Source organism: Mustela nigripes, chromosome 7 (genome assembly GCF_022355385.1).
Source record: "Mustela nigripes isolate SB6536 chromosome 7, MUSNIG.SB6536, whole genome shotgun sequence".
Lineage (NCBI taxonomy): Eukaryota > Metazoa > Chordata > Mammalia > Carnivora > Mustelidae > Mustela > Mustela nigripes.
The window spans coordinates 48,765,790-48,788,777 of NC_081563.1; the positions used below are offsets into that span (position 1 = coordinate 48,765,790).

At 35.7% G+C, this 22,988-nt stretch overlaps 1 protein-coding gene across 8 annotated transcripts in view; it reads left to right on the top strand.

Annotated features, from left to right (window-relative positions):
* Nucleotides 1-22,988, top strand: part of GCFC2 (GC-rich sequence DNA-binding factor 2) — a 46,497-nt gene that overhangs the window by 10,503 nt on the left and 13,006 nt on the right. For 6 of the 8 annotated variants that reach the window (XR_009405320.1, XR_009405321.1, XR_009405322.1 and 3 more), the window contains exons 5-12: nucleotides 4,276-4,391; nucleotides 10,805-10,991; nucleotides 12,758-12,881; nucleotides 13,820-13,901; nucleotides 14,376-14,488; nucleotides 15,436-15,635; nucleotides 17,458-17,608; nucleotides 22,744-22,865. Coding sequence is in view for 5 of the 8 variants with exons in the window: in XM_059405721.1 (XP_059261704.1) it covers nucleotides 4,276-4,391; nucleotides 10,805-10,991; nucleotides 12,758-12,881; nucleotides 13,820-13,901; nucleotides 14,376-14,488; nucleotides 15,436-15,635; nucleotides 17,458-17,608; nucleotides 22,744-22,865 (1,095 nt within the window). In the remaining 3 variants the exon portion in view is untranslated. Of the gene's footprint in view, nucleotides 1-4,275; nucleotides 4,392-10,804; nucleotides 10,992-12,757; nucleotides 12,882-13,819; nucleotides 13,902-14,375; nucleotides 14,489-15,435; nucleotides 15,636-17,457; nucleotides 17,609-22,242; nucleotides 22,442-22,743; nucleotides 22,866-22,988 lie in introns of those variants that run through there. The other 2 variants (XM_059405725.1, XM_059405726.1) reach the window with 2 other exon arrangements.

The following is a 22,988-nucleotide window of genomic DNA, read 5'->3' on the forward strand; positions in this document are numbered from 1 at the left end:
TTTTTTTTTTTTTTTTTTTTTTTTTTTAAGATTTATTTATTTTAGAGCATACACATGCCTGAGCAGGGACTCAGGTAGTTGGAAATGGAGAGGAGAGAATCTCAAGCAGACTCCATGCTGATCATGGAGCCTGGCATGGGGCTTGATCTGCCAACCCTGAGATCACTACCAGAGATGAAACCAATAGTCAGTCATTTATATGACTGTGCACCTGGGCACCCCAAATTATCTCATTTTCTAAATCTGTTCTCTTATCAGTAAAATGGGAGGATAATGTTACCTGCATGAGTAGGTGGCTATAGGCTCAAAATCACCATTTTTTTTTTAAGATTTTATTTATTTATTTGACAAACAGAAATCACAAGTAGGCAGAGAGGCAGGCAGAGAGGAAGGGAGAAGCAGGCTTCCCGCGGAGCAGAGCCCGATGTGGGGCTCGATCCCAGGACCCAGGGATCGTGACCTGAGCTGAAGGTAGAGGCTTTAACCCACTGAGCCACCCAGGTGTCCCTCAAAATTACAATTTAAATCAGCACTTACAGATTATTTAATATTCAAATATAAGGTTTTATTTTTTAATCTGTTTAATGAGAATGTTTTGAAAGATTGTTTGCTCTTTTAGGTAAGGAAGTATTGTTAAAATCTCCATGTTATTAAAACCAAAAAGCTAAGTAAAGGTAAACTTTTGGTTGTAACAACATTTAGAAATCTCTAACCAGAGAAATGGTTAGAGGGCTGTTTTTATGATGTAAAAACAAGGGTTGTAGGTCTTCCCTCCTCTTTTTAGTAAAATCAGTATAGCATGAAAAAAATGCTTTGAGAAAAAACTTGTCATAGTCCTTACTCTGACTGCTCAAGTTTGCCTAATTCCTTTTTTTAAGTATTTGTTTAATTGCAGTCATAGTATATATTAGAAGGTCCCAGACTTCCCATTCACAGAACCCTCATTGTCAGTAACTTTATCCTGGTTCCCCCTGGCCCAAAGAAGTAGCAAACAATTCCATTTATGAAGTAGTTACAGTCAAAGAATTTAATAACATTTGTGTCCTAATAACTTAGTAGGCTTTCAGAAAAAACAGATAAAGTGAAGAAAAAAATCTGTTAATTTCATTTTTAAATAATCACAATTACTTACTAATGGGCAGCACCTCTTAGGCACTGCATGCCATCTCAAGCCTTGGAATCAGACTTGCATTGTCATTCTCACTTCCTTTCCAAATTGATTTTCAATCACTATTTCCTTTTTATTATAGCCACCAAGAACCTGCCTTCATTAATAAGACTGTCAGAGAACTGTAGCACTACCTGTGAACTAGGAAAAACTAGTAGTCCGACAAATGATGAATATGTATTCCCCTAAAATATTTAAATATTTAAAATATATTTATATTTAAAATATTTATATTTAAAATATTTCACAGCACCCCTCTGAGTTCACAGGGATACCTTCGCATGTAGTTTGGGAACTATGGTATGCATACAATTTCAAGTTTGGGGTTTTTTGCTTGACATGTTATAAATATTTTCCCCTATTTCTTTTTTTTTTTTTTTTTTTAAAGATTTAATTTATTTATTTAACAGAGAGAGAGAGAGAGATTACAAGTAGGCAGAGCAGCAGGCAGAGAGGGGAGGAAGCAGGCTCCCCGCCAAGCAGAGAGCCCAATGCGGGGCTCAATCCCAGGACCCTGAGATCATGACCTGAGCTGAAGGCAGAGGCTTAACCCACTGAGCCACCCAGGTGCCCCTCCCCTATTTCTATACATAGTTATCATAGTAACTAATTTTTTTAAATTGCATATTTACTAGAGTCAGTGAATCATAATTTTTTTAGCCATTCTTCCTTTTGGCAAACATTTTAGATTAACTGTCTGAATCTTTTTTTCTATTATTAATAAGAAATAGAAGGGTCACCTGGTGGCTCAGTGAATGGAGCATCCAACTCTTGATCTCAGGGTTGTGAGTTTGAGCCACACGTTTGGTGTAGAGATTACTTAAATAAAACTTTAAAAGAAACAATAAGAATTGGTAAATATTTGCTTTCCTTTTTTCCCTTCCTTTTCTTTCTTTTGTTCAGATGTATGTTATCTTAGGATAATAGGATAATAATATTATCTTAGGATAATGGCCAAGAGTAGTATTACAAATAAAGGACATGAACATTTTTATGGCATTTACTACATTTTTCCCTATTGCTTTCTAAAGAGAATTTAGATGAGTTTGTAACGCCACTGATATTATGAGAATGTTTCATAACAGTCTTGCCAACTTAGGTGCAAGATTAGTTGGACCTAAAAAATGGAATCTCAAGCTATTTGATTTGCATTTTTTATTATTAACTGTGGGTATATTCACTGGTTCCTTTATTGACTATCTACCACATGCTACTGTCTTAGTTTCCTGTGATTGCTGTAACAGATAACCACAAGTATTGTGGCTTAAAACAACAGAAATTTATTTTCTCATATTTCAGGAGATCAGAAGTCCAAAATCCAGGTATTAGTAGGGCTATATTCTTTCGAAAAGTCTAGAGGATAATCTGTTCCTTGACTGTTCTAGCTTGTGGCAGCTGTTGACATGTAGCTACCCCTCTCTGTCTGCTCCATCTTCACATCACCTCCTCTGCGCCCCAGAACTCCCTCTCCCTCTCTTACAGGATATGTGTATTGCATTTAGGACTCATCTGGGTAATCTTGGATAAGCTCCTTCTCTCTAAATCCTTAATCACACCTTTTGCCATGTAAGGTAAAATTCACAACTTTGGGAGATTAGGATATGGACTTCTCTTTTTGGGGTTGCCGTTCAGCTGATGCACCACTTAATAATGATAGACACTAGAATATACAGTCTTTATAGGGGAGAAACAGCTAAACAAAATAATTGTAGTAAAATCTTATAGGTTGTCTGACAGAACCTGTACAGGGTCCTGAGATGGCACATAGGAGCAAGTGAGTGGTCACTTTCATGAGTGAATAGGGAGATTTGGAAGAGCTGCTGCAGAAGTCGATCATATTTAGATGGGTCTTTGAAAGATGCTTAGAATGTAAGGGATTTGAGACAATGTATCAGGATGTGAAGACATAAGATGTGAAATAGTCTGACTAGTTTGAGGATTTGCAGGAGTGATAGGAGCCTGATGGGAGGTTTGGTTAAAAATTAACATGAAAAATGATGATGCCTTGTGGAAAACAGAAGGATAGTTAAGTCAGTGGTTTGGCTAATTATCTGGTCTACTTCTTTGCATATCCTTGTCTAAAACACATTCTTCAGAACTCTTTTTTCAACATTCTGTGTATGGTGGTGATAAGTAATGATTAACCAGAGGACAGTAATATGAAATGTTATGAGATGTACTAACTAGAACATGGTCCTCAACTAGTAATAGAAAACCCAAATAATAGTAATAGCTTAAACAGAACTAAAAGCTTTACCTGGAAATCCTCCAGAAGACTTCCATTTACTTTTCTTTGACTAGAGCAGTTAAGTGGATACTTCTATCATGGAAAACATAATTTTCTGGGAGTACATTAGATCATAAACAAAACTACCTTTAAAAACACTGAGAAGCAGGGCACCTGGGTGGCTCAGTGGGTTAAAGCCTCTGCCTTTGGCTCAGGTCATGATCTCAGGGTCCTGGGATCAACCCGTATCAGGCTCTCTGTTCATCGGGGAGCCTGCTTCTCCCCTTTCCCTCCAACCCCCACCTGCTTCTCTGCTTGCTTGTGATCTCTGTCAAATAAATAAATAAAATCTTTTTTTAAAAAAAAATGAGAAGCTAGCTTTTGTGAAAAATAAGATTTTGTAATTTGCCTCTTGCATGCAAAAGTGACATTTTATTTAATTCTTTTTTTAACTTTTTTTTTATTTTTGAAAAATATGAGCGGGAAGTGGGGGACCGGGGCGGGGGTGGGGGGAGATAGGGTGGCGCAGAGGGAGAGAATCTTTAACCCACTGAGCCACCCAGGCACCCCAGAGGGAGAGAATCTTAAGCAAACACTGCCCTGAGCCCAACAGAGGGCTCAATCTTGTGACCTGTGCCAAAATCAAGAGTTGAATGCTTAACCGACTAAGCCACCCAGGCGCCCCTAAAATTCTGTATCTTAAAACTGAGAACTGTAAAAACATTTCATTATAACTATAAAAACCGTCAAAGGCATGGAGTTTTGATCTGGTAAGACACTGGAATACCCAGTCTGTTTTCATGCTATTAATGTTTATAAGATTAATGACAATTAATCTTTTAATTGTTTTTTAAAACAATACAAATTTTCATATTTTTAGGGACGAGACCTAGATCTTTCCTACAGCAGTGAACCTCAAACAGTAAAGAAGTTTGATACTTCGATTTCATTACCACCAGTAAATTTAGGAATTATAAAAAAGCAATTAAATACTAGGTAAGTAATTGATTTTAAAATCCATTTGTCCTAGACATTTAATAGTGGGAAAAAAACACTATGTTCTTCCTAACTAAGTACAAATATTAATATTAAACAGATTTGTAGGAAAAAAATAGCATCACCTGTGTTATCACACTAGCACCACTGATTTTTTATATGTGTCTTTTTAGTCTTTATAATAGATACATGCTACATAGTTAAAATCAATAAATATCAAATTCTGCTTTTTTTCTTACTATTTTATAACCCTTTATCAGCATTGTTAAATGGCCTTTAATTCTTAAAAGTAGTAAGTTGGGAGTGATATCAGGAAGATGCCAGACCTCATTTCCCCTTAAAGATACCAACTTACTATACAGTCTAAAAAGCCTTTTTGAGAATTCAGAAACCATTTAGCACAAAACCAAGAATAGCCACATTGAAATGGGGGAGAATCCATTTCTTTTTTTTTTTTTTTTTTTTTTAACTTAAATTCAATTAATTAACATATAGTGTTCTACTAGCTTCAGAGGTACAAGTCAGTGATTCATCAGTTTTATATAATACCCAGTGCTCATTACATCACCTGCCCTCCTTAATGTCCATCACCAAAGCCATTTCATTTTAGCCGCATCAACCACTCTTACAAGCCTGTACTGCTTATGAGAGAGAAAAAGCCCAATTCACAGCTTCTCCATTGAGAGGAAAAAAGAGGAGTGGAACAAACCTCCAACATTTTGGCTTTTGGAGGGACTGCGTGAGGGACTGTTTCTGTCTCCTCTGTCTCAGCTGTAATGGGGAACTGTCACACCTTGGATGACTGGGGGCCACAAAGAACAAAAGACAGCTCTGTTGTTGCAGAGCCAGAAAGCCTGCCATACTACAGATCAACACCAGAGGGACCAAGTGACTACGATGCCTTAAAAAAGGAACCCACAAGCCTTCTAATAGGGAAATTTCATATAGAAGCCCAAAGAAGATACATCCCCCACAAAAGATTTGAGGATACCTCACCCTGCCCCCCAGGTCTCTAGCCAGGCTGATTGGTGATGTCCCTTCCCCATCTGAAACTTTTTTCCTTAAGTGCATTTCCAAATGCGTAAGACAACAACAAAAAATAACAGGAGGCAGAAACAAGGAAAACCTGGCCAAACCAAAGGAGCAAAATAATTCCCCAGAATGAACCTTAAAGAAACACATCTATCAATTACTTGGCAAATAGTTCAGAAAAATCTGATAGAAGCTGAAAGTGCTATAAGAGAGCACACACAACTGAAGAAAATTACAGAAACAGTATATAAACAAAGTGAAAATATCAACAAAGAGAAACTATAAAAAATGAACGAGAAATTCTGGAGCTAAGCAATATAATAAGTGAGCTGAAAACTTCACTAGAGGGGATCAGCAACCTATTTGATCAAGCAGTGACCTCAAAGTAACCTCAAAGACTGGTCATTTGAAATTATCAAGTCAAAGGAACCAAAAAAAAAAAAGATGTAAAGTGAAGAAAGCCTAAGGGACTTAGAGTATCTGTCAAACAGAGCAACGTATACATTATGGAAGTCCAAGTAGGAGAAGAGAGTGGGGCAGGGAGCTTATCTGAAGATATTGTGGCTAAGAATATGTTAAGCTCTTTTAATTTTTTCAATATTTATAAATTCAGTCGCATAATCTCTTAATACTTTAAAAAATCACAAGTTAATTATACATTTTAAATTGGAATCCTAAATACAGTGTTAAATTATTTTCTTTTAATATCTCTATCATTTTGTTGTGGTTTTTGTTTTTACAAAATAGCAGTCATTTTCTAAAGTATTTAAAAGGAGAAGGGGAAACTTTAAGCCATGAGTCATCCAATAAAAAAAAAAGCAGGGACGGAGGGGGAATATACCTAGAAGAGGAGTTGCTGGTAATTCTGTTTAGCTTTTTGAGGCATTACCAAACTTCTTTCCAAAGTGGTTGCACCATTTTACATCCCACCAGCAATGTTTGAGAGTTCCGGTTTCTTCACATCCTTGTCAGTACTGTTATTTTCCATTTTTTAGATTAAGCCATCCTGATGGATAGGAAGCATACCATTGTGGTTTTGATTTACATTTCCTGATTAATGATGAGCATCTTTTCATGTGCTTAATTGGCCATTTGTATATCGTTTTTGGAGAAATGTCTGGTAATAACAATCTGAGGAAGGAAGTGGATATCCAGTTTCAAGCTTAAAAGATTACAAGAAGGTTGAACCCAGAGAAGCTCACACTGAGACACATAATCAAACTTTTAAAAGGCAGAAAGAGAAAATTTAAAAGCCACAAGGCAGAAGCCCCTCATCAGATACTAAGGAGCCCCATAAGATTATCAGTAGATTTCTCAACAGAAACATAGGCCAGAGGAGTAGAATGATATATACAAAGTGCTGAAAGAAACTCCCACCAATAAAAATTATCCTTCAAAAATGAAGGAGAAATAAAAACTTCAGATAAAAGCTGAGGGTGTTCATTACCTTTAACCCGCCTTACAAAAATTACTATCAAAAGTTCGATTGAGAGGAAGCCAGCTGGTAATAGGAACCATGTCAGAACAAAATATAAAGCTGTCTAGTAGGGATGCCTGGGTGGCTCAGTGGGTTAAAGCCTCTGCCTTCGGCTCAGGTTGTGATCCCAGGGTCCTGGGATCAAGCCTCACATCCAGCTCTCTGCTCAGCTGAGAGCCTGCTTCCCTTTCTCTCTCTCTGCCTGCCTCTCTGCTTGCTTGTGATCTGTCTCTCAAATAAATAAATAAAATCTTAAAAAGAAAAAAAGCTGTCTGGTAAACATAATATATAGACAAATAGATATTCAGATTCTACTGTAAGGGTGATGTGAAGATCAGTTTTAGTTCAGGTATAGAATCTAAAAGATAAATACCTACAAAAAACTAATGCTGTTAATACAAAATTTTAACATGTAATTTTTGACATCAATAAAAAGAAATGGAGGAAATAAGGAATAGGTACAGTTTTTTATATGTGAGTGAAGTTATTATCAGCTTAAAATAGGTTAGAACTCTAAGATATTTTTTGTAATCCCTGTGGTGTGTACACACACACATACACACACGGAGAGAACCTATAGAAGATGCACAAAAGAAAATGAGAAAAGACTGAGGACATGTCCCTATAAAGAATCAACAAAACACTAAGGTAGCAAGAGAAGAAAAGGCAGAAAATAACTACAAAGACAGAAAACAATTTACAAAATGGTAATAAGTAAGTCCTTCTGTATTAGTATTACTTTAAATATAAAAAGATTAAACTGTATAATCAAAAGACATGGAGCAGCTAAATGGATTAAAAAAAAATTAAGATCCAGCTATATACTGTCTGCAAGAGACTCATTTAGATTTAAGGATACATATAGACTAAAAGTGAAAGGACTGAAAAATATATTCCATGCAAATAGTAAACTAAAGAGCAGTAGTGTCATGGTTAAGAACTATTACAAGAGACAGAGAATGACATGGTGGTATATAAAGAGATCAGTTTGTCAGGAATTATAATAATAAACAATTATAAATAAATACGCATCTTAACATTACAGCACCTATATAAAGCAAATATCAACAGCTGAAGAGAGAAATATAGCAATACAGTAATAGAACAATACTTCAGTATCCCACTTTTCTATAATGGATAGAATATCCAAACAAAATCAAGGAGGAAAGAGTGATCCTGAACAAGATGGACCTAACCATACAGATGGAACATTCCACCCAACTGCAGCAGAATGTACATTGTTTTCAAGTACACATGGAATACTCTTCAAGAAAGATCAAATGTGAGGTAACAGAAAAGTCTTAACAAATGTTAGATTGAAGTCACACCAAGTATCTTTTCCAAACACAATGGAAGGATGATGTTTATAAAGAACATTTTCATTGCTTTTTTTTTTTTTTAAATACTTGGGAATTTTTTTCTAATACAGAGTAGTACATTCCAAATTTTCTTCCCCTGTATCTTTTGTGTAAATCAGCTTTAAAGTCGTTTCATTCCGTAATTATATTACACCTAAGAAATATTGGTCATAGTTGCTCATTTAAATGGTTTGATGTAGAAAAGGACATTTTATAGCATTGTATTATGAAATAAATATAAACATATATAGATGTACCAGTTTTAGATACTGGGCTATCTATATTATAGGGAGTTAGCAAACTGCCAGCCCACTGCCTGTTTTTGTAAATAGAGTTTTATTGGTACACAGCCATACTTACATGTTTATGCATTGTCTTTGGCTGCTGTTGAGTAGTAGCAATAGCAACCATCTAACTCCAAACCCTAAAATATTGACTGTCTTGACCTTTAGAGGAAAAGTTTGCCAAGCTGTGTCCTAGATCACTGTTTTTCAGTGATATTAAATGAAGATTGCCTTGATTCAAGACTTTTAGTAATAACCTTACTATTATTTGCTGTCCTTCCGATAGTCCCTCCTTAATTGGAAGAACAGAACTAGAATTATACTCATTGCATGAAAAATTACATGGAGGTTTTTGTTTTGGCTTTTTTGAAATTGTGTTGGAGACCGTTGTCTTGCATGAATTATATAATAGTAAAAAGGTAGCAGACCACTGATAGAAATTAGCATTTCACTTTATCTGGATAGGTTTTATTTTTAACTTTAGTGTATTTTTTTTTTAAGATTTTATTAATTAGAATATACAAGAGGAAGGGGAGGGTCAGAGGGAGAGGAAGAAAGAATCCCAAGCAGAGTCTGCCGAGCGTGGAACCTGATGCAGGGTTTGATTCCATGACCCTGAGATCATGATGCGAGCCAAAATTAAGAGTCAGATGCCAATCCAACTGAACTGCCTTATTTTATTTTGTTATTAACTGGGTTTTTTATTTTAAAAAGAAAATGTGTTTTTGTGGTCCAAAGACTAAAGACAAAATCAAACAGTACAAAAAGATAAACAGAGAAAAGGAAGTCACCTTCCGCAGAGGAAACCATCCTCCCAGTTTCCTTGGTTTCATTCCAGAAGTAGTCTGTATATCTATACAAGCACATATGTACTTAGATATTGCCCATTTTTTTAATACAAAAATGAAGCACACTGTATACCCTGTATACCTTGCTTTTTTCATGTAATATGTATTTATGAGCTTGTTATTATAGCCAATAATATTCCACTCAAAACATTTTATTCGTAATGTTTTCTCTCCATTATTGTCTTATTTCTTAGCTGTCTCCATTCTTTACATAAAGCAAAGAAAAACTTTGAAAGACAAACGCATTAGTCATTGTTCCAGGGAAATGGATAGATGACATTTGGTCTAAGCAAGTACTTACTGACTTTTCATTATACAGCAGGTTAGCTGGAGGAGTTGAATTCTTGGGAAAAAAAAGTTCAGTTGAAGACCACATACTACAAATTTGTTATTTCATTTGTAGTTAATTCTCTAATTATAATGTACTCACAGTGTCGAATATTAGTGGAAAACACATTCCAGGTATTTTTAACCAACTGACCCACCCAGGTGCCCACATTCCAGATACTTTTAAAGAAAGTGTTTCTTACTCCTCTACTGTCAGGTGTATGGGGAGATAACTGCATTTTAAAAAATAAGCAAACATTGAATTGTATTTGACACTTTTTTTTTCACATTACATCAGTTGATACATGTGATATTCACAAGGTTGAAAAAAGGCTGTCTTATCAATAAAAAAGTGTATGGGGGGGCTATATCAAAAACAGGAAATGAAATATGCCTCAGAGGGGCGCCTGGGTGGCTCAGTGGGTTAAGCCTCTGCCTTCAGCTCACGTCATGATCTCAGGGTCCTGGGATCAAGCCCCACATCAGGCTCTCTGCTCAGCAGGGAACCTGCTTCCCCTTCTCTCTGCCTGTCTCTCTGCCTACTTGTGATCTCTTTGTCAAATAAATAAGTAAGATCTTAAAAAAAAAAAAAAAGAAATATGCCTCAAAGAACATGAAATTCTAAAAGCAGATAAAACCACTGAATCACAAAACACGTTATACCAAATCATAACATGCTCAAATGGTTTTAATACCAGCTTATTCAAATGTTCTAAGAAAGACCACAAATTGTTCTTACAGTAACTCCTGATGGACTCCTCCTGAGTTTCACATAAAAGACTTTGGATTGTTCTAGAAAGTCACCAGTTCTAATCAGTCAACACTGAACAGCTTTCACCCTAAAATTACCCTCTGATTAGCTTGAGCACCTAAAAACCTTTAAGTGTCCTTCAAGACCTCTTTCATTGTGCCCTTCTCCTTTATACAGAAAATCTCGTAGACCCAGGTTTATAAGTTTGTCAGTTTCCTTGGTGGTCCCTGTAAGATAGCTTTGAAAAAATTTCATTAGACTGCTGTTTACTGTAGTAGAAATAAAAGTTGGAAAAACAGTTTTTAGTATTCATTTTTCTTTATTTTGTTTACTTAGATTAACATTGCTACAGGATACTCACCGCTCACACCTGAGGGAATATGAAAAATATATACAAGATGTTGAAAGCTCAAAGAGTACCATCCAGAACCTAGAGAATTCATCAAATCAAGCTCTAAATTTTAAATTCTATAAAAGCATGAAAATTTATGTAGAAAATTTAATTGACTGTCTTAATGAAAAGGTAATGTGGTTATAAATACAGTATTTCCTTTTTTATATAGAAATCCCCTCGCCACAGTATTTTTTAAAAGTAAATCCTACAATTAAATTCTTTCCTCTAGGGTTTTCCTATACATTTTTTACATACTACCACATTAATTATCCCCTTAATGTTGGACAGTTAGGTTTTTTGCAGTTATTTTGGTATTATGAAGTTTTGTATATAAATTTTTGTGTTAAAATTTCATCTGTTTAAGGAAAATTTCTAGAAGAGGAATTACTAAGTCAGTGTCTAAATATCCTTAAGGCTTATAAAACATTGTTTAGTTATTCACCAAAAGGATTTTATCAGTTTTATTTCTAGCTTATTTCATTTAAAAAATAGTGGTTTTTATATATTTTTTTCTCATTTTTGTCCTTTTTTAAAAATTTTAAGTATAATTGATTAACATATAGTGTGTTATTAGTTTCAGAGGAAGAGTTCAGTGACTCATCAGTCTTATACCCAGTGCTCGTTACATCGCGTGTCTTCCTTCATGTCCCTCACCCAGTTACACCATCTCCAACCCCAACCCCCAGGGGCAGCAGCCCTCAGTTTGTTTCCTATGGTCAAGAGTCTCTCGTGGTTTGTCTCCCTCTCTAATTTCATCTTACTTGTTTATTTTGATCTGAAACAACTCTTTGTTTTATTAACACTTGTAGTCTTTTTTTCTTGCGAATTATTTGTTGTCTGTGCCCTGTTGTCTTTTTAGTTCGTAGTGGGGATTTTTCTTTTTCTTTTTCATTTTTCCTTATATGGTGAAAATTTCTTACTGCTTAGAATTTTTAAATGTTTTATCCTACTTGATGTAGAAAGCAGTTTGTCTTTTGATTTCATTTGCAGTTTTTTTTTTTTTGACATCCTGATGTTTTGAAATTTTTGCATTAATCAGATCTTGAATCATTCTTTCCCTTTATAATTTCTGTTTTTGTTCTGTACATACTAAGTTCTTACATTAGGGTCTTGGGTTGACTTTTTTTCTTTTTAAGTTGATGAATCACTTTAAAAAAATACTTTCTACTTTCTTCATTGCTTTTTATTTACATTTAAAATGTTACCGAAAAATTGGATTTCTTTTTCTCCTGTTGTTTCAAATTTACTTTTTACTGTCCCTTGGTAGTTACTTTTTGACGTATTTATTGCAATACCACTTAATTCATTGATCCTTGAAGAATGACGCTGTTAAAATCTCTTGGCCTACACATTAATGTACCCATGGCTATGAGTTAACATAGAACATCATTGGATTGGGGGGGGAGTTGTTGCCCAAGAAATATAAGAAACACTGATTTTAAATAATCACTTATTTCTGCTTAATAGTTTCTTTACCTGTCTTGTTAGGTCTCCTCCATTCTCCATTTTTTCAAATTAATCAGTTTCATCAGTGTGCCTCCTCAGCTGATGAAAAATAGCTGTATTCCTCATTTTCTCCTGCTCCTCATATTTCAAATAAAGAATCCTGTTTCTTATCTATCCATTCTTAACCATGTTCCTAACTCTAGCCCATTTCCTTTCATTATTTATGATATTTATAGCTGTTTTAGTACTGTAAGTTGATTTTCTGGTTTTACCAATATTAAAAGCATTGGCAGCCACATCTGTATCTCACAATAAATACTGTGGTATAAATGTGGTAGTATTGAAAATGTTCCTTTATATAAGAATTGAGCATAAACACATGCTTATGTATTGCTTTTTATAATTCATTATTGATGACCTACAAAATGTTACTTATATATGTATTTCAGATTGTCAGCATCCAAGAAATAGAATCATCCATGCATGCACTCCTTTTAAAACAAGCCATGACCTTTATGAAACGCAGGCAAGATGAATTAAAACATGAATCAACGTATTTACAACAGTTATCACGTTAGTGTTTTTCATGTTCAATATAATTTATTACTCATTAAGCTGAATTATCAGCTAAAGAATAAAATATTTTTATTCCTATACAAAAATATGCTTTTTTTATGCCTTTCACCTACCCTTTCCTAAAAACCTCAAAATATTTAGAGTCAGGGCTTTAAAATGTCCTAAATTAAGTCTAAGACAAAAATTATATCTTCTAATCACTTTTACTGTTTGAGACAAGATATATGGTCCGATGAGTGTTTTGAGAGGAGTTGACATAAACCTATAAGCCTGTAGGCTTACAGAAATCTAACTTATTAAAGATTTCATGGTCCTTCCACAGATTAGTTGTGGAGGTTAAAGATGTTTTGGTGGGTTTCAGTGATTATCTGTGAGATCTCAGATAAGATTTGGATGCTACCTTTTAGTTCTCATGCTGGTTTCAGAGATGGCTTCTTTGGATTAAAAGTGCTGTCCAGGGAATAGTGAAAGAGATGAGATCATAACCAAATAGCTGATGAAAGCAAAGTGACTCTCAAACACATGACCTATAGTTGGTTAGAAATTATGGTACATTCTAAAGTAGAAAATAATATGAATAACATATTGGTAATACAAATAATTGTAGCAATTTAGGGGTAAAAAAAAAACTGGTGAAAACTACTGAAAAAGAATGTGAGAGAGAGAAACTTGGTAGAATTTCGTCAGTATTCTCAAGTGCTGACTTATATTCACCAGCCAAGGTATCAGGCTAGCAAGCTCAGTGCCTATTAATATTGTGATAGGGAGTTAACATTGAAATTTCATTGCCTGATGAAATATGCAATTTAAGCATATTAAGTGTATTTATATATATCTATATGTATAGACACCCAAGATACAACTTTTGTTTAATAGTTCCTCACTATATTTCTTTTAAGAATTTACAGTATGAAATCAATTTTATTCCTTAACAGGCAGAAGTGAAACATCAACAAATGAAAGCTTGGCTGTAGATGAAAAAACTCAATGGATTTTAGAAGAGATTGAATCTCGAAGGTAACTGTATAATCTGAAGACTTAAAGCATCATTGAGCAATTATTTTTCACTACTTAAATATAGTTAACCCATATGGTATAATTAACCATAACTGAACGTTAGCTTGTGAGAATGATATAAAACCAAAATTGAGTTAAACGGTTCTCACCCCCCAAGGTTTAAAGACACACTGGTGTTTTGGGTCAGTCAAAAGGAAAAGGTAAGATGGCATGTATTGGTCCAGGAATTTCTCATAACTACAGCCAGTCATTATTATATTGTTACTCCCTCTTTAAAGTCTGGGTAGCCCATGGGAATGTCCTGTAAGAAAAAGAGGGAGAACCACCAATTCAGATTAATCAAGCTGAAATGCCAAAAATATTAGCATAAAATTGTGTGATGTATATTCTGGGCATTTCTTTTTGTTTTAAAGCATTTCTTTTTAGCAGGAACTGTTCGTTTTCAATTTGTTTTGGGTTTATTGCAAAACATAGATCACGAAGAAGACAAGCAAGGGCACTTTCTGGGAATTGCGATCATCAGGAAGGGACATCTAGTGATGATGAACTGTCTTCAGCAGACATGAATGACTTCCAAAAAACCCAAGGTCAGTTACCAAGTTTTTAATATGTCTTAATTTGAAATATTAAAATGGTAGGAAGTGCGTTACTGTGCTTCCCCTTAAGTACATAAGGGCAATATATATATAAAATAGTTGGGAAATTTCAGGAAAAAAGAATACATTTTTTCCTTTTTTGTAGACTTTTTTCTTGGGGTACCTGGCTGGCTCAGTAGCACATGTGACTCTTGATCTTGGGGTTGTGAGTTTGAGCCCCCACTTTGGGATTTGTTTTAAAAAAAAAAAGACTTTTTCTACCTCTGAAAAAATGGGATGAAATGGAGGAACATTGTGAGTGTTCTGCATCTTTATAGTTTTGCATCTTTATAGTTTTTTTCCCTCAGTCTTCCTCATCTTTTGTAAAGGAACCATGGACATTTTGGTTTCTTTTTTTTATGACATACTTTCTATATCATCATTTTTAATTGAAAAGTTAAATTTAGGGGCTCCTGGCTGGCTCATTCACTAAAGCATGCAACTCTTGTTCTCGGGATTGTGAGTTCAAGCCCCACATTTTGGGTAGAGGTTTCTTAAAAATTGTAGTGAAATGAGAAGGTAAAATACTGTGTTGTAAGAATTGGGGCCTTAATGTTAGATAGGTTTGAAGAAGGGCTGTATCTTAAGCAGATCCATTGACCTCCCTGAATCTCATGTTGCTTATTTGCTTGTTTTTTGTCTGTAAATAGGGTAGTAATACCTGCTTTGTAGGGAAGATAGTTACAATGCTAACGTAACAGGGACTCTATAAGTGGTGGAGTTCCTTAGTGTCGATATGGCTATTAAAGCATTTTTCTTAATAAAAACTAATTTATGTTAATATCAAAGGAAAGTTTTCAGCTCAGTTGATCATATACATCTTTGTACATGATTGTTTATAGGAAACAAAGGTCACAAATTTAAAATGTATTATATACAGAGACTCATTTTGTTTACAGATAACATTTCACAGGATCATAAGAAGATTTTTGAAGATGTACATGATGATTTTTGTAATATCCAGCATATTTTGTTGAAATTTCAACAATGGCGAGAAAAGTATCCTGATTCTTATTATGAAGCATTCATTAGTTTGTGTATACCGAAGCTTTTAAATCCCTTAATCCGAGTTCAGCTGATTGATTGGAATCCTCTTAAGGTATTTAAGCTTAACATATAAAGGAAATAATTCTGTTGTGTTAATTATTTAAATGCCCTTGTTATCAGGTTAGCTTTAAAACACATAGAGTTGGAATTGATAATTAGTGCTTTGGGGTAATAGTTTGCATTCATCTTTCTTATTTTTGGTTCTCCCTTTATTTTTAAGGCCGAATAGCACTAAACATCTGCAAAGGAAACTTTTTTGGTTTTTGTTTTTTAGCTTCTTCTATGATAAGTTTAATATCTTCTTAAATGATTTAAAAATGTAAAGGTAGTGTTAGCTTTTGGCCTGAGGAATTTGACATACGTACCAAGAACTCTGAAGTTGGAGATGATATATTAGTAATAATTTGGTTTGGAAAGCTGCATGGAAGAAGGGGAGTGGAAATGAGGATTGGAAGAGTAAAGAAGATTTAAACGAGACAAAATTTTTTGTAAAAGTGAATAAGGAGAAATCGGTAGTTCAAGAGCTAGAGACTACGTAGAGATTCAGATCCTAAATTAAGAGATAGGAACTTACCTTGGTAAATAATGGGAGGAGTAGCATTTTGAGAGTATTGTTTTAGGAAGCCCTAGCAGCAGGCTAACTTGGAGAGAAGGGAAATAAGAGGTGGATATAATACTGAAAGGTACTGCTCTACACCGAGTCCAAGGTAGTGAATTCTTCACACAGAATGGTAGTGACAAAGGAGAGAGAAGGGTTGATTATACAGAGAGAGAAAGAGATACTGAGAGTCATAACCATGGAGAAGAAACTGATGGTTACCAGAGGGGAGGGGGACAAGGGAGTGGGTGAAAGAGGCATGAGGATTAAGCAGTGCACTTGTCCTGATGAACACTGGGTGATGTATGGAGGTGTTGAATCACTATATTGTATACCTAAAACTAATACAACTCTCTGTTAACTATATTAGAATTAAAATGAAAGAATTAGTAAAATACTAAGAATAACTCTGACATCATCACATCAAAAGGTTGCCCCAGTGTTTTGATTCTGGGTTATTAGAGCAGTGGTAGTTCCATTAATAGGAATGGGGACTTTCCAGAGGGAAAAAAATTTTGAAGGAAGTTTTACTGATAGTTTTACTAATAGTGGAACGTCCATGTGAATATATCTAGTAAGGAGACAAATGAGAAAATGAAGGAATAGAGAACCAAAGATAAAGACTGAACAAACTAAAGGAGACAGAGCCATGTCCTTTTATCTTTCTCTGTCCTAGTTATGCATGCCTGTTGCTGTGTTACATTCGGGTCCACGCAGTCTTCATAGTACAGGAGCTAAGCTTATCCCTAAGAAAATAAGTAGTTGGTTAGACAGCAGCATAGTTGTTAACCGCTCAGCTGATCTGTTCATTCATTCAACAAATAATAATTTGCCATCTGCCACTTGCTTATTAAGCTAAATCACCTGTAAAAAACACATTTGTGCCTATGAGAATTGAGGGAGCCAGAAATGAATTTTGCATGAGGCAAATGAATTTTTATAAACAAATTCCAGGTTATTTTAAGTACTATTCTTACAAATGTATATTTTGTTCCCAAAAGTAAAGTGTGGCAGGTTCTGAACACAGTGGGCATTTTCGGAGAATTTGTCATACAAACAATGGATAGAATATAGTTTCTTGTCATACTCTTTAGACATCAATCTTAGTCATGTCATCCTGCCTCGTCTTGGTGGTCTAGTGCTAAATACAGGGGCTTAAAATGTGGAATTATTCTTTTTTGATTCTCAGAAAGGTTCCAGTGATTACTCAAAAATATAACTATTCTAAAGTAATGTTTAAGAATGTATTGATAATTTTGATAATTTTATTTATAAGTGTGATGCCATAGGTTTAAAACAGATGCCATGGTTCACATCTATAGAAGAATTTATGGCTAACAGTATGGAAGATTCAAAGAAGGAGGATAGTTCTGATAAGAAGATCTTGTCTGCTGTCATCAACAAAACAATTATTCCTCGACTTACAGGTACTACTGCTTTGTAATCTTGGTAAAATTAAATTATTCTCTGGCAGAGTCTAAGATCATTAATTTCTGTTATATTCATAGATTATTTTTTAGAAGTTTTTGAACACAGGGAAATGTAAAATGCAGTAAAAATCAATAGATGTCATAATTGAAGGTAATTAAGGAGTGCTTCTTTACACAAGTGATTGGCTACCAGACTGCTAGTATTCTTCAGCCTTTAGCCTTTAGCATTTATGACATTAGTGTTACTTTTTTTTTTTTTTTTTAATATTTTATTTGTTTATTTGACAGCTAGAGAGAGAGGACAAGTAAGCAGAGTGGCGGGGAGATGGGGAGAGAGAGAAGCAGGCTCTCTACTGAGAGCCTGATGCGGGGCTCGATCCCAGGACCCTGGAACCATGACCCGAGCCGAAATAGACGCTTAACCAACTGAGCCACCCAGGCGCCCCCATTAGTGTTACTTTTATAACATCTGAGTCATTTATTAGTGATATACTTTCATTCCTACTGCAGTAGGATTTCTTCCTTTCCCTTAAGTTCATCCCATTTCTTTTTATTTCTTTCTTTAAAAAACCTTACTACATCTTCCTCACATCTGCACTTAGCATTGATGCTTGTTTGCTTCAGTCTGAAGAGTTGTTTCATCTGAAATTGTACTTGATAAGGAACTGTTTCACCATGTCCCGGAGAACAGATTCGGATAGCAAAGGCTGCAGAATTCTTAAAAAGTGAAACAACCACTTTTGTATTGCTTCTTAGCCAATTTGGCTAACTTTAAAGATTTTCCTCCGTGTATCTTGCAGGACAGTCATGGTTTAATTAGAAAGTTACTACTTTTACCTAGCTCTGTTAATGGTAGCACAGATTATGTATGCCTCATATAAGTTCTCTTTTAAAAACTCCAAATACAGGGGCGCCTGGGTGGCTCAGTGGGTTAAAGCCTCTGCCTTTGGCTCAGGTCATGATTCCAGGGTCCTGGGATTGAGCTCCACATCGGGCTCTCTGCTCAGCAGGGAACCTACCTCCTCCTCTTTCTCTGCCTGCTTGTGATCTCTGTCTATCAAATAAATAAATAAAATCTTAAAAAAAAAAAAAAAACTCCAAATACATCACTTAAAATAAGTAGAATTATGAGAAATTAATATTATATATTTATTCTTGAGCTCTGTCCTGGATCCTCTTGTACTCTTCATGAGCCCCATGGGTAATCTTATGCACTCCTTTAGTGACATCTGTATCTGTGCTGTTCCGTGTGGTAACCAGTAACTAAATGTGATTATTAAAATTTTCAACTAGGTAAAATTAAAATTTACTTGCTCGGTTACACTAATGACATTTTAAATACTTAATAATTACATATATGTAGCTCATAGCTATCATAGTACAAATATAACATGTTTTTTCCATCATTCAGAAAGTTACTTCAGATAGCGCTGCTCTTTGCAATTTTAAATCCAAAAGAACTGGAGGAAGTCTAGATCTCTCTTAGCAAAGTAACTTCGAAGTACCTCTACTTGGATGTCCAGCAGTCACTCGCAGTGCACATGTGAAGTCATACTTACCATCTTTGCTACAGATATACTCCTCGTGTTCCTTGTCAAGAAAATGGCATCTCCATCTACCCATGTATTCAAACCAGAATTTTCAAGTCATTCACTCTCTTCCTTTTTCTTGCTTCCTTATATAAGCAATAGCCACATCTGGTTTGTCCCCCCAGCCATTTTCTAACCTATTTTCTGTACTACAGCCAGTGTAATTTGTGAGTCTAAAATGTGAGTCTGGTTCTGTCATAACTCACTTAAAACACTTTCATCATTCTTAACTCCCCCTTGGGATGAAGCCTCAACTCTTTAACATGGCTTTCATGGCCTTTCAGAATCACATCTTTGCTTAGGAATTCTCTAGCCCCATCTCTTGCTAAGCTCTCTTCCTTCTTTTCCTCATCCTTTCCTCTACTACATTTTAGCTATATTCTTCCTAGGCCTTTGTATCTTCTATGTTCTATCCATTTGGCAAACCTCCCAGTCCCACCCCTTCCTCCTGGCTAATTCCTCTTCATCTTTCAGTATAGACATCACTTTTAGGAACTGGTTTACACATACCTCTCTGGGTTCCTGTAGCATTCTGAACTCATACTTATGGTTACACCAACACATTGAATTATAATTGTTTATATAAATGTATTTGCCTTAGACAAAGTTGTTCAAAGGCAGCTACCTACCTAATCTTATTCATTGCTGTGCCTCTTGTATTGAACACTAGGCACATAGTAGGCTCTCAGTACTAGTTGACCAAATATTTCTAAGGTTATAAGAAACCTAAACTTCTGGGGCTCCTGGGTGGCTCAGTCAGTTAAGCGTCTGCCTTCAGCTCACATCATGATCCTGGGTTCCTGGGATCAAGCTGTACATCGAGCTCCCTGCTGAGCAGGGAGCCTGCTTCTCCCTCCTTCTGTACCTCCCTCTGCTTGTGTTCTCATGCACTCTCTGTCAAATAATTGAATAAAAAAAAATTTTTTTTTAAAAAAAGAAGTCTAGATGCTTGAGAAGTCACTTTTATTTTTGTTTTTTTTTTTCTTTTTTACCTATTTCATTTTTTCTATTATTTAACTTATATTTTATAGGGTCTGCCTGATATCAGGCACTGTTACTGATTCAGCACATACATTAGTGAACAAAATAATAATCCCTTTCCTCCTGGAGCTTACATTCTGCAAAAAAGACGGATAACAAATAAAAATCTAGAAAACGTTAGTTATGAGGGCTGAGATGAAAAAGTGAGAGAAAGGGATACAAATTATCAAAGAGTAGTGCAATTTAAAAAAGATTGACCAAAGAAGGCCTTCCTAAGAAGTTCATAATTGAGTAGATTCTGAAAGGAAAAAGTGGGCCCTAAGAATATCTGGGGAAACAGAATCCACAACAGTGGGAACAGCAAATGCAAAGGACCTGAGGTAGGAGCCAGCCTGATTTCTTTGAGAAATAGCACATAGGTCTTTGTGGCTATAGTGGTGTGAGGATGGGCAGAAAACAGAAAGAGGTTAACAAGATGACAAGAGCTGGGGCACTTGGGTGGCTCAGTCAGTTAAGCCTATGATTCTTGGTTTCAGCTCAGGACATAATCTCAGGGTCGTGGGATCGAGGCCTATATCGGGCTCTACACTCGGTATGGAGTCTGCTTGAGATTTTATCTCTTTCTCTCCAAAATAAAGATCTTTTTTTAAAAAATGACATGGGCTACATTATATGGATTCTTATCATTTGTAAGCACTTCACTTTTTATTGTAAGTGAAAGAGTGAGAAGTAATTGGTCTGCCTAACATTTTAACAGAATCACTGTGGTTATTGTGTTGAGAATGAACTGTAGGCAGACCATTTAGGAAGCCTTTGCAGTAATCCAAGCAACAGATGATACTGGCTTAGGCTAGGGTGTTAAAAGTGGAGTTCTGAAAAGTGGTTGAATTCTGCATACATTTCGAAGATAGCACTAACAGAATTTTCTAATGGATTGGTTATGTGGAGCAAGAGAGAGAAGAATTTAAGAGTGACTGCATGGGTTTGGGCCCAAGCATCTGGAAGGACAGAGTTGCCATTTTCTGAAGTGGAAGAGACTGAGAGGAGCATGTTTAGAGCAAGGAGGTCTTATCAGGAGCTTAGTTTGACAAATGCTGAGTTTGCAGTGCCTGTCATCCAAGCAGAGATGTCAACTAGGTTGTTGAATCCATGAGTCTAAAGGAGAGGGTCAAGTAGCAGACGTAAATTTGTAATTTATCAGCACATCAATGACAGAGCCACAAAACTGACTTTAAATACTAAGGGTATTTATAAATGTCGATAGAAAAGAGAAGGTGAGTGACCTGAGTCCTGAGGTACTCCAGCATTCTTTAATCAAAGAGATGACAGGCAGCCAGCAAAGGAGACCGCAGAGATAGGTGGGAAATCAGGAATGCTATCCTGGATGCCAAGAAATGTTTGTAAGGGGAGTGGTGAACTGTTCCAATTGTTGCTGATAAATCAGTTGGGGACTAGAATCAACCATTAGGTTTTGCAAGGTGAAGGTCATCTCCAGTGGTAGCAATAGTTTAGGTAGAATGGTTAGAGATAAGGTCTAATTGAAGTGAATTCAGGGGTTAATAGGAGGAAAGAAATTAGACAGTTTTGACAGTTTTTTGAATTTTGTTGTAAAGTAAAGGAAAGAAATAAGGCAATATTAGAGGGGAAAGAAGGGGCAAGGGAAGGGTTATTTTTAGTATAAGAGAATAATTGTTTGTAGCTGTTGGGAAAGATCCGGTAGAAGTGATGGCAATACCGAAGTTAAGAGGGCAGAATTCTGGGAACAGTATCTTCCAGCAAGCCAAAGGCATTGAGAAGAAAAGTTGGCCTTCATGAGGAGCTTGGGGGCTTCAACCATAAGAATGGAAGTCAAATTAAGAGTATGTTGGGGGTGGGGTTATGGACATTGGGGAGGGTATGTGCTTTGGTGAGTGGTGATTCACAGACCTGTACCCCTGGGGATAAAAATACATGTTTATAAAAAATAAAAAATTTAAAAAAAAAAAGTATGTGGGCATGGATGTAGGTAGGTGTATAGATTCTGCAGTAGTTTATGGAACTTTTCTTCTGTTTTTTCATCAGTTGAGGAAGTCTCAACATGAGGGCAAGAGCAAGGGAAGAGAAAAGAAAAGGTAAACAGCTGTCTGGAAGAGTCAAGTCCATTAACTGAGAGAGCAAGGAGGGGAAAAAAGGACAGGAAATGATCATCTGGATCAGAGGAAGGAGGAGTGGGCCAGGGAAACATGATTGCTAGGCAGCATGAAGGGCTCACCGGAGTTTCACAGTGATAAGTTTAAAGTATATATTTTTTTTTCCAGCCATGATTTAGCCACATGGTTGGAGCCACAGACTCGGTGACAAGTAGATTTAATTTACCTAGGGCTGTGGTTGAGTTAAACAAGTTTAACAGAGCCCAAAAAGGACAAGGAAATTGAGAATGTATGCAAATACATAATGGTAATGATTGGCATGGATTTTTAATTGCATAGGATGGGAGTCTTTGCTAAAGGCCTCAGCTGTTTATATGTGAAAAGCAAAGCAATCTAGTAAATAAATTGTACATTACTGAAACTTTTGTTTCAGACTTTGTAGAATTCATTTGGGATCCCTTGTCGACCTCACAGACAACAAGTTTAATAACACACTGCAGATTGATTCTTGAAGAACTTTCCACTTGTGCAAATGAAGTTAGTAAAGGCAAACAGGTAATCATTTCTAGAGTTAATAAATGTCTTGATTTATTTATAGATTAATGTAATTTTGTTCTAAATCTTTGTTTACAGAAGATGCAAATGAAGTAATTACCAAATAACAATTTGGGGAGAAAT